General features: G+C 33.0%; 1 protein-coding gene across 1 annotated transcript in view; it reads right to left on the reverse strand.

The window, feature by feature from the left end:
• The window catches only part of LOC132543510 (proteasome activator complex subunit 4-like), a 37,753-nt gene extending 23,695 nt beyond the window's left edge, over window positions 1-14,058 (reverse strand). Inside the window, exons 1-25 of the mRNA XM_060207020.1 lie at window positions 13,846-14,058; window positions 12,595-12,735; window positions 12,055-12,171; window positions 11,716-11,760; window positions 11,343-11,492; window positions 10,717-10,780; window positions 10,500-10,574; window positions 10,101-10,220; window positions 9,620-9,709; window positions 8,649-8,707; window positions 7,782-7,988; window positions 6,984-7,170; window positions 6,553-6,642; window positions 6,151-6,215; window positions 5,599-5,743; window positions 5,188-5,286; window positions 4,542-4,614; window positions 3,926-3,993; window positions 3,440-3,655; window positions 2,771-2,925; window positions 2,379-2,471; window positions 2,043-2,101; window positions 1,447-1,509; window positions 1,164-1,219; window positions 227-325 (exon numbers count right to left, since the gene is read on the reverse strand). Coding sequence (XP_060063003.1) covers window positions 227-325; window positions 1,164-1,219; window positions 1,447-1,509; window positions 2,043-2,101; window positions 2,379-2,471; window positions 2,771-2,925; window positions 3,440-3,655; window positions 3,926-3,993; window positions 4,542-4,614; window positions 5,188-5,286; window positions 5,599-5,743; window positions 6,151-6,215; window positions 6,553-6,642; window positions 6,984-7,170; window positions 7,782-7,988; window positions 8,649-8,707; window positions 9,620-9,709; window positions 10,101-10,220; window positions 10,500-10,574; window positions 10,717-10,780; window positions 11,343-11,492; window positions 11,716-11,760; window positions 12,055-12,171; window positions 12,595-12,735; window positions 13,846-14,039 — 2,730 coding nt within the window. The 5' untranslated portion in view covers window positions 14,040-14,058. The remainder of the gene's footprint in view (window positions 1-226; window positions 326-1,163; window positions 1,220-1,446; window positions 1,510-2,042; window positions 2,102-2,378; window positions 2,472-2,770; window positions 2,926-3,439; window positions 3,656-3,925; window positions 3,994-4,541; window positions 4,615-5,187; window positions 5,287-5,598; window positions 5,744-6,150; window positions 6,216-6,552; window positions 6,643-6,983; window positions 7,171-7,781; window positions 7,989-8,648; window positions 8,708-9,619; window positions 9,710-10,100; window positions 10,221-10,499; window positions 10,575-10,716; window positions 10,781-11,342; window positions 11,493-11,715; window positions 11,761-12,054; window positions 12,172-12,594; window positions 12,736-13,845) is intronic.
• Between the last annotated feature and the right edge of the window lie 2,509 nt (window positions 14,059-16,567).

Genomic DNA, 16,567 nt, shown 5'->3' on the forward strand with positions numbered 1-16,567 from the left:
ACAATCCACTTTGTCCAGAGACAAACTAGCCAATTCCAAAATGCCCTTACGTCCAGGGACAAACTAGATGAACCCACAATGTCCTTTTTGTTCATGGACAAACTAGCTGAATCCACAATGTCCTTTTTGTTCATGGACAAACCAGCTGATTTAACAATGCCCTTCCCTATTTAATGTTAATACGCCCAGATATACAAATTTGTTTCCTGCTTGACAAGGTACATACCTGATCCTCAAGTGCTTGCTTCACTGAGTGAAAACTTTTCCATCTTTTATCAAAGTCATTCTTCTGAGTTCCATTGAAGAACATTACAGTTTCATATATCTGTTCAGAAAGAAATATTGATTATTCACTTAAACAGTATGACAATAAATAACATGTAATCACCCTTAATTCAACACTGCTTTCAACGCCTTCACAGGAAAGTCACAGAAGGTGTTACACAAACTTCATCAATCCATAGAGGATATTGTTTAAAGCTTAAAGCTCAAATTAGCAAGCTGACATGAGCAGACATTTCTACTAGGAGACATCGCTATCATCACATTAAATGTTTTCAGATCCCTATCATGGTACAATTCCTTTGTTATCAGCTATCATCACATTAACTGAGAGATCACCATATCATGGTACAATTCCTTTGTTATCAGCTATCATCACATTAACTGAGAGATCACTATATCATGGTACAATTCCTTTGTTATCAGCTATCATCACATTAACTGAGAGATCACTATATCATGGTACAATTCCTTTGTTATCAGCTATCATCACATTAACTGAGAGATCACCATATCATGGTAAAATTCCTTTGTTATTAGTTGACTAGACACATCTCTAAGCTTTTATAAGCTTAGAAGTCAAACACATGATTCCTGTCATTCAAAATTAGGGGTGGGCTTATTTACAGTCAATGATACAAAGTTCAGTTATTACAAGATAAATTCAGTATATTTAAAAAACATATCTTGGCTAAACGCCAAACAACCAGATAAATATGCATGATATACACCAAATTTTTATTAGACACTGAACTGTGACTGAAAAATCACTTCCTGATGTACAATATTGATAAATTCACCCATCATTTCTACAAAACTTGAGTTTGATCAGCCATGACTCAATAATTCCAATCTACAGCAGCATAAAAAGCCACGCCTACCTGTATCAACTTGAACAAGCTCTTGGTATCATCTTCACATGTAGCCAGCATATGAGCTATACAAAAAGAAAGAAAATGGTTACAGAGGATCAATAATGGAATTACCGGTGAAATCTTTGAAAGCTTTAAGCACTATCTCTGTATAATTAAGACTTTTGTTATTGATATCACAACAAACAATGCTTTGGACCTTCACATCATGTGGACCACATCAAATTCAAGGTGACTTGAGACATGCTAAGTTTCTGTCTCTGTGATACCCCACCACCTAATGTCTACTTACACAGGAGAGGGCGGACAGCATCTACCACAGTTTCTCGTACATTTCTGCCATTCAATGTTATACCTGGCAATTAAGTCACATAAGAGCTTTTAATGACCAAAGCACATACTAGTATCCTTAAAACATCTTCATCAAAGACTTAAAATCAATACCAATGATACCTAATCTTCAAAAAATAAATTGCAGCCAATTAACCCTACAGGTAACAAGGTCATTCTCACGGAACAACATTGTAGACTGTTACAAGGTATATCGTTCTAAACAGATTTTAATTAATATGTTTAGGGCAAAGTATTAAAAATACTTCAATTCATAATATTATGTTGTTCAAAATCTACCTTATAAATACTGAACATGAGTTTTGCTTAAAATACAAACTGCATTGGTTCTACAAGTATCACATCCATTCAAAATTAACTTAAAGAGAGAACATGTCATGTTTTCAATCAATTTGCTTTAGAAATTGATGATAAGTAAATCAGATATTATCTACATCAGACAAGTGTGATATTATGGAAAACATACATGTCACAGGAATCATTATACCTATAGCCCATGTCACCATTATTTACAAGTAATCACTTTAACATACTTACAGGAGTGTTGGCCTGTTGACTGACAATGCTGTCGGCGTAGGGATACACAGCTGTCCACTCTACAAAATACAGTAATCAAAATCCATACCTGATAACTTTATCAAAAACAATATCTATTTCATTTGTAAATCAAAATTATTTCAATATAAACAATTACATATCTACATATCTCCCCACATGGGTAGAACACGACCAGCCTGGAGTAAACACTTAAATCTCTACAACAGCATCCTCCCACATGGGTAGAACACAACCAGCTCCGAGTAAACACTTACATATCTACAACAGTAGCCTCCCACATGGGTACTACACAACCAGCTCCGAGTAAACACTTACATATTTACGACAGCATCCTCCCACATGGGTAGAACACAACCAGCTCCGAGTAAACATTCCAGGATTGCATTCAGTCTACGCAGCAATTCCTCTCTACAAACATAAATGTAACTTGCAGGCATTTTACTAGGAAATGGGAAATTTTCAGATTTTTTTACTTAAAGATTTTTGCTGGTGAAAGAAAACTGAAAGGTAGCAATCTAAACTAGGGCAACACATTACATTATCCATCTAAAAGTATAAGTTGAAATGACTTGTTTCGCTTTTGTTACAAAACAAACAAAGTTCAAATTTGACTTATCGTAAATATTTCCAATAGGTCACTTTCTATTGGGACATTCTAGACCTGAGTGTTGAACAAACACTAAATCAGGTGTGTATAGAGCACTAACCTGTTCATTTGATTATCTGCTGACACAGTCTTGATGGCCTCAAGCTCTGGTTCCAGAATAGCATGAAGAATCTCAGATGCAAATTGCATTTCCTCGTCATTTGGTACGTGCCATTTCATCTGTAAGTTGTGGATGTCACCTGGCATAGCCCACTCCTAAACACAGATGACACACAAAATTGGTCAAGCTTGGAGAAAGGATTCACCAACATGGAAAACTTCAATGTGAGCAAGATTAGACAGTGTTTTGTGTTGTACAGCATGTTACTTCAATTGATCAAAGTCAAGGAGGTCAAGCACTTTGATATGTGCCAGAAAACTCAAGACCTTTTTTTAAAAAATTTCAAAAATATTCACATGTAAGATCTGTTTTACTGAATGTTACATCTAGATTATAAGGCAATATGTAATGAATAGAAAGAAACAGTCCCCTCTCCCCCACATCAAATTTTGTAAAACATTTATCTTGCAGGAATAAGGACTATGTATTATATAAATGATATTTCCATAAAGTTTCAAGATAATTTTGCAAAATTTTAAATGTATTATACATGTTTTGAAATATGTTCCTGCAAATTTTCAAGACATTTTTCAAAATTCAAAGACTTTGAAAACTCTATCTATTGTGGATTTTGTGGACATGTACATTAGCAATACTTGTGATACTCACATTGATAGCTAGCCACTCTGAGAATGGTTTATCAAGAGATCCTGCACAACTTTTGTAGTCTAGAGGATAGATAAGTGTAAGAGCCCTGAGTAGATAACGTAATAACTGGCCAGCCAGCTCATAGCCCTGGATACATTTCAGGTGAAGGGTCATCTGAATTATTTCCAGTAGCTCCACTTTGTATGGCAAGAGTGCTGCTCCATCACAACGCACAAGCTGCAGAATCATAAATGTACAAAATACTTCAAATATATCCGGCAATTCCTATTATCCCACAATAAGGGTGTCCACCTGTGTCTAATTCTAAACAAAATTAAAGTGCTGACCCCTGGGCTTTTTGCAACAACAATATAATATTTTGAAAAACTAAAATTTATGTTGATTGAAACACAAATTCAAACATAACAGTAAATTCTTAATATAAATTGATTTTGTTTAACAGTTTATAGTTTTTGTTACACGCAAAGTTCATATGACAAAAAATACCTGAGGTAGCATGATTAAATTCCATAAAAAGCTATCATCCAGTTGTTCCTCATTTTTGAGATCTTCATCTGAAAAATAAATTTTCAGCAATATACAACTGCACTATATTATCATATCTTATAGCAATTACTCATTATGGTTAGTACATTTATGCAATATTTGAACTGAAAATAAGTGCAGCACTTGTCAAGATCATGGTGAAAGGTCAGGTAAAGATCATTTGATGGAGAAAACACAGATTGATTATGTCTCATTTGTAAGAAAAAGTAACCAGGCCACAATGACAAATGATATATTTATCAGCTGTCATATTTTGAAAGTAAACTTTTTGATATTCCAGTGATCTGGTTCTTTGTTAAATTCAAGGTATTTAATCCTCACAACATCCTCACACCAGCAAAGGCCATTTGGGCCATTCAAAGTAATGATTTCTGTTTTATAATATATTACAGTTGTAACGGTAAAATATTTCCAACACATTTTATCTTCCAGAAGTTTGCCTCTATGTTATTTACCATATGTTACCTAGGTTGTGACCAATATTCTATCCTCTACACAATCTTATCTGGAAAAATCCTAATTTCTTCTGCAAACATCAGTAACATTTTTTACTTACGATTTTCTAGCAAATTCTTAACATCAGAGCACAGATGTGACAGAAATTTCTTCAGGGTCAATTCAGGGTTCACCTGGAGGTAAAAAATGGTCAACAATGTCAACATATACCAGAAAGACCACAAAGACTTTGCAGTGGAGAGGTGTCTTTTAACCAGATGTAGAATTAAGAGTATTGATTCTATGACTCAAAAAGAATTTTTTCAAGCAAAACTCTGATCAAACATTTCCAACATTCTGATCACAGAGTAATTATAGATGGATAGAAACTTCTATGAATTCTTATCACAGTTTTCAAGACAATGGTCTTACGTCTCAGGAAAATAAAAACAAGAGGTCCAAGGGGCCTGCATCACTAACATGGCTTGTTCAGCTATTCAGTAATTTAACAAAGAATTTCAAACATGACAAATAACTTCTTCCCTATTGGGGTCCAGCCTTCTGGTCAAACAGAAAACAGATTCACCATTCAATAAAGTTGCAACACACCACATCTGGAAAATATCCTTGTACGGAAGGGTTTTAAAGAACTTATATTTCCCCTAATGGACCCCAATCATTTAATTTCTTTGTAGAGATGAAATTATTCTTTTCACCATTAATGTCCCTCATCATCAAATACATAAGATACCAAAGTTTGTCAATACCTTGGCTACAGCTCGACATAGGTTGCCAGCAAACCTGCCTCCAACTCGGCTCTCAAACACACTGCCAGTCACAAATCGGTGGATTCTGTCTAAGGCTGACTGTAAAATTTATTGCCAGTTCATTAATAAGAAGGCTTGTCTGAATGTAAAATTCAGCAGGTACATCATATTTCATAAAGAACAAGCCAAACATGTCAAACTGATAAAAGAAAACCACATTTTAATTCCGTAGCATATTTCTCACAAGATTTTTCATACAATAATATCCCATAATTCTGTATAAACAGACTGATAATCTGGTAATTGAAAAATTCACCAGCTCTGTAAATTTCAAATTTTAATTCAATCATCAAGGTAACTATAATAACAAGATTTCATTAGAATAGAGAAAACTAAGACTTATGAGCAAACCTTGAAAATTGGCGTAGAACACTGCTGAAGAACTGACACAGCTGTAGATGCCAAGCCCACCTCCAGCATACTTTGCTCTAGGTTGAGGCGTGTGACATCACTGTGAACGTGTTCCTGGGCACTGTTTTCAATAAGTGTGAACACCCTACAAACAGAATCACATCAGTATAATTATACATCAATATATAGGTCTTCCCATAACATTAAATACACATTACTTTCTAAACAATGCCTTTTATCAATACAGGTGGATTTTGTCACTTTCATTTCATTGGTTGGATAAAAATTTTCATAGGAGATTTAATTTTGCTATATTCGCATATATTTAAGGAGGCATTACATGAAATGATACTACACTAAATTGTCATAAGTATGATTACAGTATGTGTGCCTACACCAGATATGGAGGGACTCGTATGCAAACGTTGGCAGATGTAAGTGCAAGAATATTTGCCCAAAATATAATTTTCAGAAAATACATAGAGGAAACAAAACACACAAAACCAAACAGGTCTGTATTTACTACTTTTCTAAACATTCTTCACAATTTACCTGTCAAAAAACTGGAGAACAAAGTCTTCAAATTGAGCAGTTGCTGAGCAGAGTTCCTTTTCTTCCTGAAAATAAAATACAAAATTGAAGATCATGGCAGTGTTTTGGAGAATGTTTAGATAAGATCATTTTCAAATATAATCAGGATTACTTCAAACACTAACAGATTTGATAGTTGATCTTTGACATTTAAACGTTTAAAGAATTTCAGGTTTTCTTTTTTTTTTTTTTTTTTTGCTTTTTTTTCCTAGCTTAGATTTTTTCCATAATATTTTGGTAATAACAGGTGTGAAAATTTTTTTACATGTCTCCCACCAGCAAACATGCACTTAATGGTGGAAGAACAAGTGTACATGTGTAACTCGTGGTTTTTGTAGATTTTAAATACTGGTATCCACCTACCTCTGTCAAATCATCCTTAACAAACACAGCCTCAGAACAGTCTACTATCGGGACTAGAGTAACAAAAGTGGAAATCATCTGGAAAGTGATCTGGATTAAAAAGAAAATATTTTTCTCATTTAGTCAGTCATCATCCGATGTAGGGTCAACATAAAAAAGATCTTGTTGATCAATTTAAATTCTGGTAGAAAAACTGCAACACTCAACTTCAAACTTATTTCCTAATCTCTTTGCTTTCTGTACCAGAGAAAATTGCACTGTGCCATTTTCTTTCAGTGATAGTGCAATTGAATTTGGAAAAAAATTGACAATATTTAGGAGTGAGGGTTGAAGAGTTAAAGTTATCATATTTTCATTAAAAAGAACAAACTTGTTTAGAAAGTAAACTCTATTTTCAAATGACACATGAGGCTCTTTCAATGGTGACTTACAAGACATTTCTTGAAGTCATTAGGGTCGATTCCCGGAAGGGAGAGATTGAGAAGTGGCAGTAAGTGAGAGCGACCCTCTGGGTACCACTTCCTGTTATGTAGCATGGGTCGTGCCACGGCCACAATACAAGTCATACAGGCGATCAGACGGTGGGGTTCAATCAGATTCTCCATCGCGGGGTACATCCTGTAGTGCAATACAGTAATGAGTAGACATTTCATAACAGTTTCAGAATTATAGGTCTTTTATATTTTGTAAAATTTGAAATACTCTTCATAAACATGTTCTAGTTCAAAAACCAATTCTGACTCTTCAAAGAGAGTTTTCTCTTAATTCAGCAATACAAAACTTTCAATTTATTACTAATATTTTCTTCCCTCAAAAATAATGTTTTGCAACAATCAGTTCAAAGTCAACCAGCAGGTTTTCTCACCAATCAAGAAGTGGGTACCAAAACATTTGGCCGAGGTTATTTTCACCCTTATACCTTTATATACAACTTTGCCTTGTTTATTTCACCCTCTCAGAATTATGTAGATATAGGTGAAATAAATTTCTGCCCTTATTTTAAATTTGCCTTCCTTGTTCATTAAACTTAAGCAAAAATATATAAAGAACAAGACAAGAGCAGTTTTATTGATAAGCAATGAAAAAGATTTCCTTCAACACTTCAGCTCAGTGCAGCCTAGCCAACACGTTTTTGGTAAAGTGCTACAAATCATGGTAAGAAATAACAGGAGATGCAAGCTTATTAAAATATTTTTAGACAAGGAGGCAATCCTTGTTTCCATACTTACTTTTCTAACAAGGTTGGAATGATGATCTCTGGCCTCATGTTGGACAGATGTCGGAGAGCAATGGCGGAGTCATGACTGCCATATTTACTAAACATAGAGACAAACACAACTGGTTTCATACTCTCCACAAATCTGGTGATGTCATCTTCAGACAACTTGTGGGAGTCTGGAACCTGGTTTTCCCAAGAAGGCTTTTGATATCGCTCTCTGTAACACAAAATACAGTAAAATAGTAAGTATATAAAATATAAAACCGTAGGATAATCAATCGCAACAAGAACAAGAGGAGGATGGTCCGGGGGTAGTCAATCTCCCGTCCGCCATCGTCCCTTATTATATATAAAATGTTACAACAGTCATAAACTAAAGAACAAATACTGGTATCACAACATTCGCATACAGTATAGAGGAATTTATTACACTGTTTAGGACGAACAATCCTTAAAAAGATAATTCACATTATTCAAATACTGTAGACTTCAACTTCTATCTGCTGTGTCACATCGGAGGAGGACCCATTCTATAGTAACATCATTAGAGAACCCCTACACCCCAGCAGTTCAGAAATAATCAATGTTTAAATGACAAAACTTTTACTGACTGGTATGATATACTCTTCAAGAAACTAAATTGATTTACTTAAACCTATAAAGGTTTATTCATTCTAATTTTACACGAGTTGAAATATGAATCAACATGAAAGGTATGTAAATTATTGATAAATAATTTGATGCACCTGAGCTGTCTTATAACCCCAAACTGTATCAGATTCAATTTCACTTGTAAAATTACCTTCTAGCCATATCCTTACCCTCTACCCACACTTTCTATCCCCATCCCCTGTTCCCACCTCCCCTCCTTCCTCACCTGTGTATCCTCTTCACAAAGAGACGGGGGAATGTCATCAGTAAACCACTAAGTTTTACCTGAAAAAGTGAAATATTCAAATACTTGACAAGTCACATATCAAATATATCAATCGCTCTGCACCTATATCATACTTTTATTTCCGAACATAAATATTTAGAAATGTAATTCATATTGAAAATTTCTGACTTTGACTATTATTATTATTATTCAATTTGGTTTTCTTGAAAGTAAATCAGCCTTAATGGAGAATTTCACTTGTTTGTTTGCCACGTTTCCTTGTGAACAGGCGGAGTCTCCTTGTAGTAGCTGGTGGCTGTCTGAACAACGTACAGGAGACCTGTTACATGCTATCCAAAGGAACTGGATTAAAGTATCTAGCCCATGGACACAATCTCTAAAGAAGAGCACAGCTCTTTTCAACATTAATTGAGAAAGATAAATAATCCTAAGTAGGCATTGTCAAACCATACACCTTGAAACATCACCTAAATGTGTCTCAAGTAAAGTATATTTTTTAAAATTTATTTAACCAGATTTATGTCTGCTAGGTCTACTACATTTCAATAACCAATAGTCAACCCTAGGTCACAACAATAACTCAGAAACAACCCTAGGTCAAAACAATAACACACACTCAACCCTAAGTCACAACAATAACACATACTCAACCCTAGGTCAAAACAATAACCCTTACTCGATCCTAGGTTAAAACAATAACACATACTCAACCCTAGGTCAAAACAATAACCCATACTCAAACCTAGGTCAAACAATAACCCATGCTCAACCCTAGGTCAGAGCAATAATACATACCCAACCCTATGTCAAAACAATAACCCATACTTAACCCCAGGTCAAACAATAACCCATGCTCAACCCTAGGTCAAAACATTAACCCATACTCAACCCTAGGTCAAACAATAACCCATACTCAACCCTGGTTTAAAAGATAAATAGATTTGACTTACATTCCATTTTCCAAGATTGGAGGGATGGTAAAATGTCTGTAGGGTTTTGAAGATCTTGTCTAAATAATCTTGTACACCAGAGTTACCTCCCTGCAAAAATTAAATGGAAAAGAAACATTTGTAAAAGTCTTTTTCTCTCATGTAAAATAAAAACAAACAAAATCTTAATGTACTTGTACATGAATGGCATTTACCTTTTGTCACCATTTGAAAATAAAATCCAAGTTGGATATGCAATGAAATGTGTTCAATGGTTATGTAGTTTGCTTATGTTCAGTATGTAATTTGAGAATACTTAGAACTTTCTTATTTAAATACCTGTCACAGATGTTGACATAAGTTAAGCTCTAAAGGATGAAAATCCTAAAGAAAAACACAACAGAATTTTTCTCAAATTCGACAAAAAAAAAGTAATTGTTTGACTAAAATTTGAAGCTAATGATTGTAAAATTAAGAGAAAAGAGATAAGTCATTGTCTTACCAGCATGGCGATGATCCACTGAACAGAGGAAAACACATCATAGGTGTTATTAGACCTGCCCACCTTCTGTAGGCGAGTCCCTACAGGTAAATTAAAACTACGAAGGAACCGATTGAAAATCTGAAATTGAATACAAAATGAAAGTTGAGAGAAAGAGAAAACAGAAATCTTTTTATCACAGTAGATGGCTTTTGTTTGATATATATGACATCTAACATAGTACATAAGCAAGCGTAACTTGATTAAATCATGGCAATAAAATTGTACTGTAAATGAATGCCACTTTTCATTATAAAGTGAAAATCATTGTTTATAATTCATGTCATCATACGAACAATGTTTGATCAGAATTGCTGTTGATGAAATCAAACCAATTCTCACACATTGTTATAAACTTACCTGACAAGTAAAAGGGCTCCAGTCGATGTAGCCAATGTTGTCGTTAGCAAGACGAGAAAACAGATTTACAAGTCCCTGAGAATAAAACACACATCAAATTAACATTATTCTTGATTCATACACAGATATTTAACAATTCCATTTTTTTAATTATCCATATTTTATTGAAAAAGACAAGATTCATGATATTATCCCGAGAGAATCTGTATTAACTTACCGATTCCCACTTTGGATTATTCTGGAATGAATTCCATATATCCATAAACTCTGTGAACCAAAGTCTGAAACATGAAATCAGAACATTGATAAATCCTTATATAACGGATAACATTGAAATAACGCAAAATTGAAGTCACCTGCCTCTAAGATAGAAATCCTGAGAACACCAAACAAGATCTGGATAATTTTTGTTTACAATCTGTCTCATCCTTATTCATTGAAATTGCTTCACTGTAAAACTTCTATTCTGTAGTTTGAAAAACTTACTTAATATGTATTCAATAAATGCTGAATAATTTGACCTGTAAAAACCTGTCTAATGTGAACATGTAAACCGTGTATAATTTTGATCTCAAACGCTGTATAATCTGCAAATGTATCTCCTGTCAAACATCTAAAACCTGACTTACCTGTACCCAGTAAATACTGTCTAATCTGACATTTTAAACTTGCCAAATCTGACCCTTAAAACCTGTCTAATATGTCCCCAGTAAATCCACTCTAATCTTTTCTTTGTATCTGTAAAATGTAAAACCTGTTTAATCTGAACAGATATAGTTGGTACAATGTTTTCTCTCCATACATGCTCCCTTTCAATAACATACCATAGTATTGGGCACTTACTTCCATCCATGTTCCTGTTGATGAGGTGGGAGGTTGGTGGGAAGAAAATACTCAAAGTAGTGGATGGCTTTTATGTTTGTTACATCAAATGGACACATTAAAGGTCGCCATTCCTCTAGCATTTCCTTTGTAGCCTCCAATGGAAAGTAACTGAAAAACAAATATTCTTTTCTAAAGGCATGATCCATGTACATGGTACAATGTGTTCAACTTCAATAAAATTCTGGGAAGCATTGTGACTACAAAATTGTTAAATAATCAGGAATAAAACACATGGTAGTTTTAATTATCTTATAATTATTTTAATCTTTGAACTTGATAGGATCAAGACGGTCAACATATCAGACTGTTTCATATTCCAATGAGAACTTACTGCCGACAGTGTTTGATCAGGTTCTTCAGGACGTTTTCAACATTACTGCAGACAGAAAAAAATTAGTTATTTCAATTATGTTATCAATTCAATAAATGCATATTAAAAATGACGAACTAATGTTTAAACTGCTTCTAAATATTTCAACAGATATCCTCGTGGTATACATCAATGGCACCGTAAAATAAGTTTGAAATATACTATAGAATTTGAATCTAATTGAATCAATGCATTAATCAGTATTTCATATACCTGAATTATTGCTAAAAAACATCAATACACGACATCCTTACAATGTTAAGTTGATGTGGGCTCTTTCTGATGTATACTCTTACTTACGGAGGAAATAACTGCAGGCCGTGAGGTTCATAGGGAGAATAAGCTACAGCTTCTACAAGTTGGTAGAGGGGGCGCCAGGGCAAACACAAGTCTTCTCGTGATAGTAGTTTTCTCTTCCTGAAATAAAAAAAAAGTTATCTATATATATACACATATAACACCTTCCAATGTTTTTTTCTCTTTTATGTGTCTCTTTTAAATGTAGGTTTGATAAAGATTTTAATCTGTAAAATTAAAAAATCAATCTTTGAGTTCAAAATGGAAGATTTAAAGTGCCAGCATCACATCCAGACTAATAACAACAGATGTTGATTTTCAAAACATGTTTTATATGAAATTGTGTTTGATGTCAACCCTGATATGTTTAAATGCATTAGCAGTGACAGAAACATTTAAAAGATAATTGAAAACTTAGTCACTTCATACACAGTACTAGTACATGTATATACACCTATATGAATGAAACTTTGAGAACACAAAGATCTACAGAAACTCTACTAATAATTTCTAAATAAATTCTAATACATGACATGTACTTACTTCAATAAACTTATCAACTGATTGGCAAACATTTGAATAAGTGAAAGCTCCAGGTCTGGTATGAGAATCAACTCATACATGAGTTTGATTAATGCTATGTGGTCTTCTTTAGCAAACTTTAGTCCATAGAGTCGGATATACCTGATAAAAGAAAGAAAAGTTTATCATGAAAAAAATATACTGACAACGCAATGAAAATGGGTACTTTTTAATTCATTGTTATTACATTTTTGTAGCTGCAGCACAGAGATTATAAATCTTCGACTGTATCTTACCAGTACTTTTCCAAGTACTCAGTAGTCCTTTTGATTTCATTAAGTCTCTTTATCCTTACTTATTTTCAAATACAGATGCAATGCAGTGTTTTGTAAGCTGAGTATCTTCCCTTCTATTGGCAATTTTACATTGAATTCAAATTTTAAATTTTCACCTTTAAATAAGTCAGTTTCAATGTGGGATATAAGATTTATCTGTGATTATCAGAAAAAACACAATGTTAACTGGATATATCTCATTAGGTATTTTTTGACAATATAATATTTCAAGTAATTTTTTTTAAATACAAATCTCAGGAGAGCTTAATTTCTTTTCAAATTATATATCTGTTGCCTTTGAATCAACAGCAATTGCCAAAATTTAATAAATCAATTCTGGGGCAATCATTTAATGTTTTCTCAAGTGAAATCTGATGTGGAATATCATCATACTCTGATTAAAAAATTCAAAACATATGTTATCATTTTGCATACTGGTTGACAGAAATTTCCATGGACAACTGTGTGTATGCTGTAACTACAGAGATTATATTTCTGATGTCATCTATCTAAAAATAGCTAGAGAACTTTATCTTTATCAGTATCAACATCAATTATGCTTTTTCATTCACCAATATGGCTGCTACACTCATACAAGTTGGATTATTGATAATTTTTTATAAAAACAACATACAGTTGTGGCAAAGCAATTTCCTGAACTAGTAAAGTGAGATATACGTACTTACACTATACATAACAAACCTCTACAAGATCAATTGATATTACTTTTCTCATTCAAACAGGCTAAAAGTTTGAAAGAAATATTTTAACAAGCCTACTCATTCAGATATACGGTGAAATTATGTAAAATACGATATGTTGTATAATAAAAAATCGAAGAAACAAAAATAACTAAGCGATGTCAAGAAAATCGTCACTTATCCAAATCATAACATATTTCAAAATGGTTTACAACCCTTCATGATTAGAGAAATACCTCGAGAGCATCCCGACCCAATGATTAGCTCCTGTTTTGACATCTCGTAAAGCTACAGCTTTCGTCAAATTGCTTTTTATTTCCACAAAGGCATCGATGGATTCTTCATCGATCTTGTCGGCATAGGGAAGAAAGTTGTTGTAAATTTTCTCCTGTTGAGGAGAAAAACCTAACACGTCTGCTCTGTCGTCCATCTGTCTAGTATACTGATATCGTAATCATGACATTGCTAGCTACTTGGCTGCCATATTGCTTTTCGCGAGATTTGTAACGAGGAATTTGATTGGATATATGGCGTGATACTAATGACATATATGTGGCCAGGGAGCGCTAACATCTTAACTTAATTAATATGTACATGTATTATGGAAAATCAGTATTAAATTCTTTTAATATTGGCATCGTCATTATCAAACCAGAAAATATTGTGGTTTTTATGTCAGCTTTTATTCTTGGCTGATCTACAGCTGGGTGGGCCCAGTTAGTACTTGTTCAATTTGTCAGTTTCACAACTTTTTTACTTCCTTACATATTCTGTCAAATTTGACCGCTTGCTGTATTAGCCTATGTAAATAGCACTTGTTTTGACATAATATATAATAGTCCTATGTTTGTATATTAAATATCAATTACTAGTGATATTTGTTGCCATTTGTGAGAGTTGAATAGTTCTTTACTCTTGGTCTTAAGCCTCAATGTTAAATACAATTCTTTGTTGCAGGAATAGCATTCATGATGTATTGTATTGTATTGTATTGTATTGTCGGTAAATATATCGTAGTTTGAAACATCACTGACTATTCCGCATATTATTTTCTGACCTATATTGTATATAATATCGTTATTTTCTGACCTATATTGTATATGATTATTGTTAATCTATATTGTATATAATTAACGTTATTTTCTGACCTATATTGTATATAATCATCATTATTTTCTGACCTATATTGTATATAATTATCGTTATTTTCTGACCTATATTGTATATAATTAACGTTATTTTCTGATCTATATTGTATATAATTATCGTTATTTTCTGACCTATATTGTATATAATTATCGTTATTTTCTGACCTATATTGTACATAATTATCGTTATTTTCTGACCTATATTGTATATAATTATCGTTATTTTCTGACCTATATTGTATATAATTAACGTTATTTTCTGACCTATATTGTATATAATTATCGTATATATTGTACATAATTATCGTTATTTTCTGACCTATATTGTATATAATTATCGTTATTTTCTTACCTATATTGTATATAATTATCGTTATTTTCTGACCTATATTGTATATAATCATCGTTATTTTCTGACCTATATTGTATATAATTATCGTTATTTTCTTACCTATATTGTATATAATTATCGTTATTTTCTGACCTATATTGTATATAATCATCGTTATTTTCTGACCTATATTGTATATAATTATCGTTATTTTCTTACCTATATTGTATATAATTATCGTTATTTTCTGACCTATATTGTATATAATCATCGTTATTTTCTGACCTATATCGTATATAATCATCATATATTTACTATATTGTATGTAACTCAATTTTTACGTTTTCTGTCCTGATTTGAATGATACATTGAAAACATTTATTTTCACGAGTGTATTCCCGTGTAAGCGACAATGGATAGTATCGGTGAAAATTCTGTAATGTTGAAGGCAATGCAAGAGTGGAGAGGACCAGAGGACGCATGTCACTTGATATTGAATTTAAATATTTAGAAATATTAATTACAAACTTAAGCCACACATACTAGGGAAGTTTACGATGAAATGTCATATACAGATCACCACGTTATAAATTCTACTGGGACCACTTACGATAATTATGTGACGTGTCTCTGTGTTTGCCTTATTGTATAACGTGTATCACAGGTATCGGCAAAATACTACAATACTAATTATTGTAAAATCAAGTTTAGATAGTTTCCATACTTTAATCTCGATGCGTCGATATCACGCGTATTTGAGAACGATGCGTATATCATTCTGTTTGTTAAAACCTTCTTATTGGAGGAGATCAAAACAATAATGCTATAAATACAAGGTAGTATATTTTCTACTCTGGATTGTTTTCCTCTTTTTATGGTCTGCATTTGAATTAAAACGTATAATATATAAATATTGGAAATAATTTATCATTTAAACAAAAAGTACAAATTGACATTCACGCTTGCATGGAATATCGATCGTTAGTGCATTTAAACCTAGAAAATTCAGGACATTATTGCATTCCTATAGCACATGTACAATTGTGTCCATTTTCCATTACCAGAAATATACATACTGAGACTAGACATATATAATACATATATACGTCTCTGCTGAGAGGTTAAATTCTAACCATCGGAGATTGATAACCTAAGTCCATTAGAAATGGACACTATTTTTGATTGATTCCATGAGCCACTAGTAATCGATAAAATCAATTAGGTAGATCTATGTTCTACTTGGAGAGTTAAAATGCCTCAACTAATGCATGACACTATGGATTTCTTCATGACACAAAATATGGAAATTAGAAAAAAGAATCGTTAGTTAGCATATATGATATTTTCCGTTCTTGTAAGGCAAAATGGGGTGGGGGATGGGGTCGGTGTGTATGTGAGGTTTAGGGTAAAACTCCTGTTTCCTCCTCTTTGTTTTATCCAATCAAGTTATGAGTTACAAAAATAAGGTTCGATAACTCT

This window comes from Ylistrum balloti, unplaced genomic scaffold (assembly GCF_031769215.1).
Source record: "Ylistrum balloti isolate Yb309-2 unplaced genomic scaffold, AGI_CSIRO_Ybal_v1 Utg369758, whole genome shotgun sequence".
Classification (NCBI taxonomy): domain Eukaryota; kingdom Metazoa; phylum Mollusca; class Bivalvia; order Pectinida; family Pectinidae; genus Ylistrum; species Ylistrum balloti.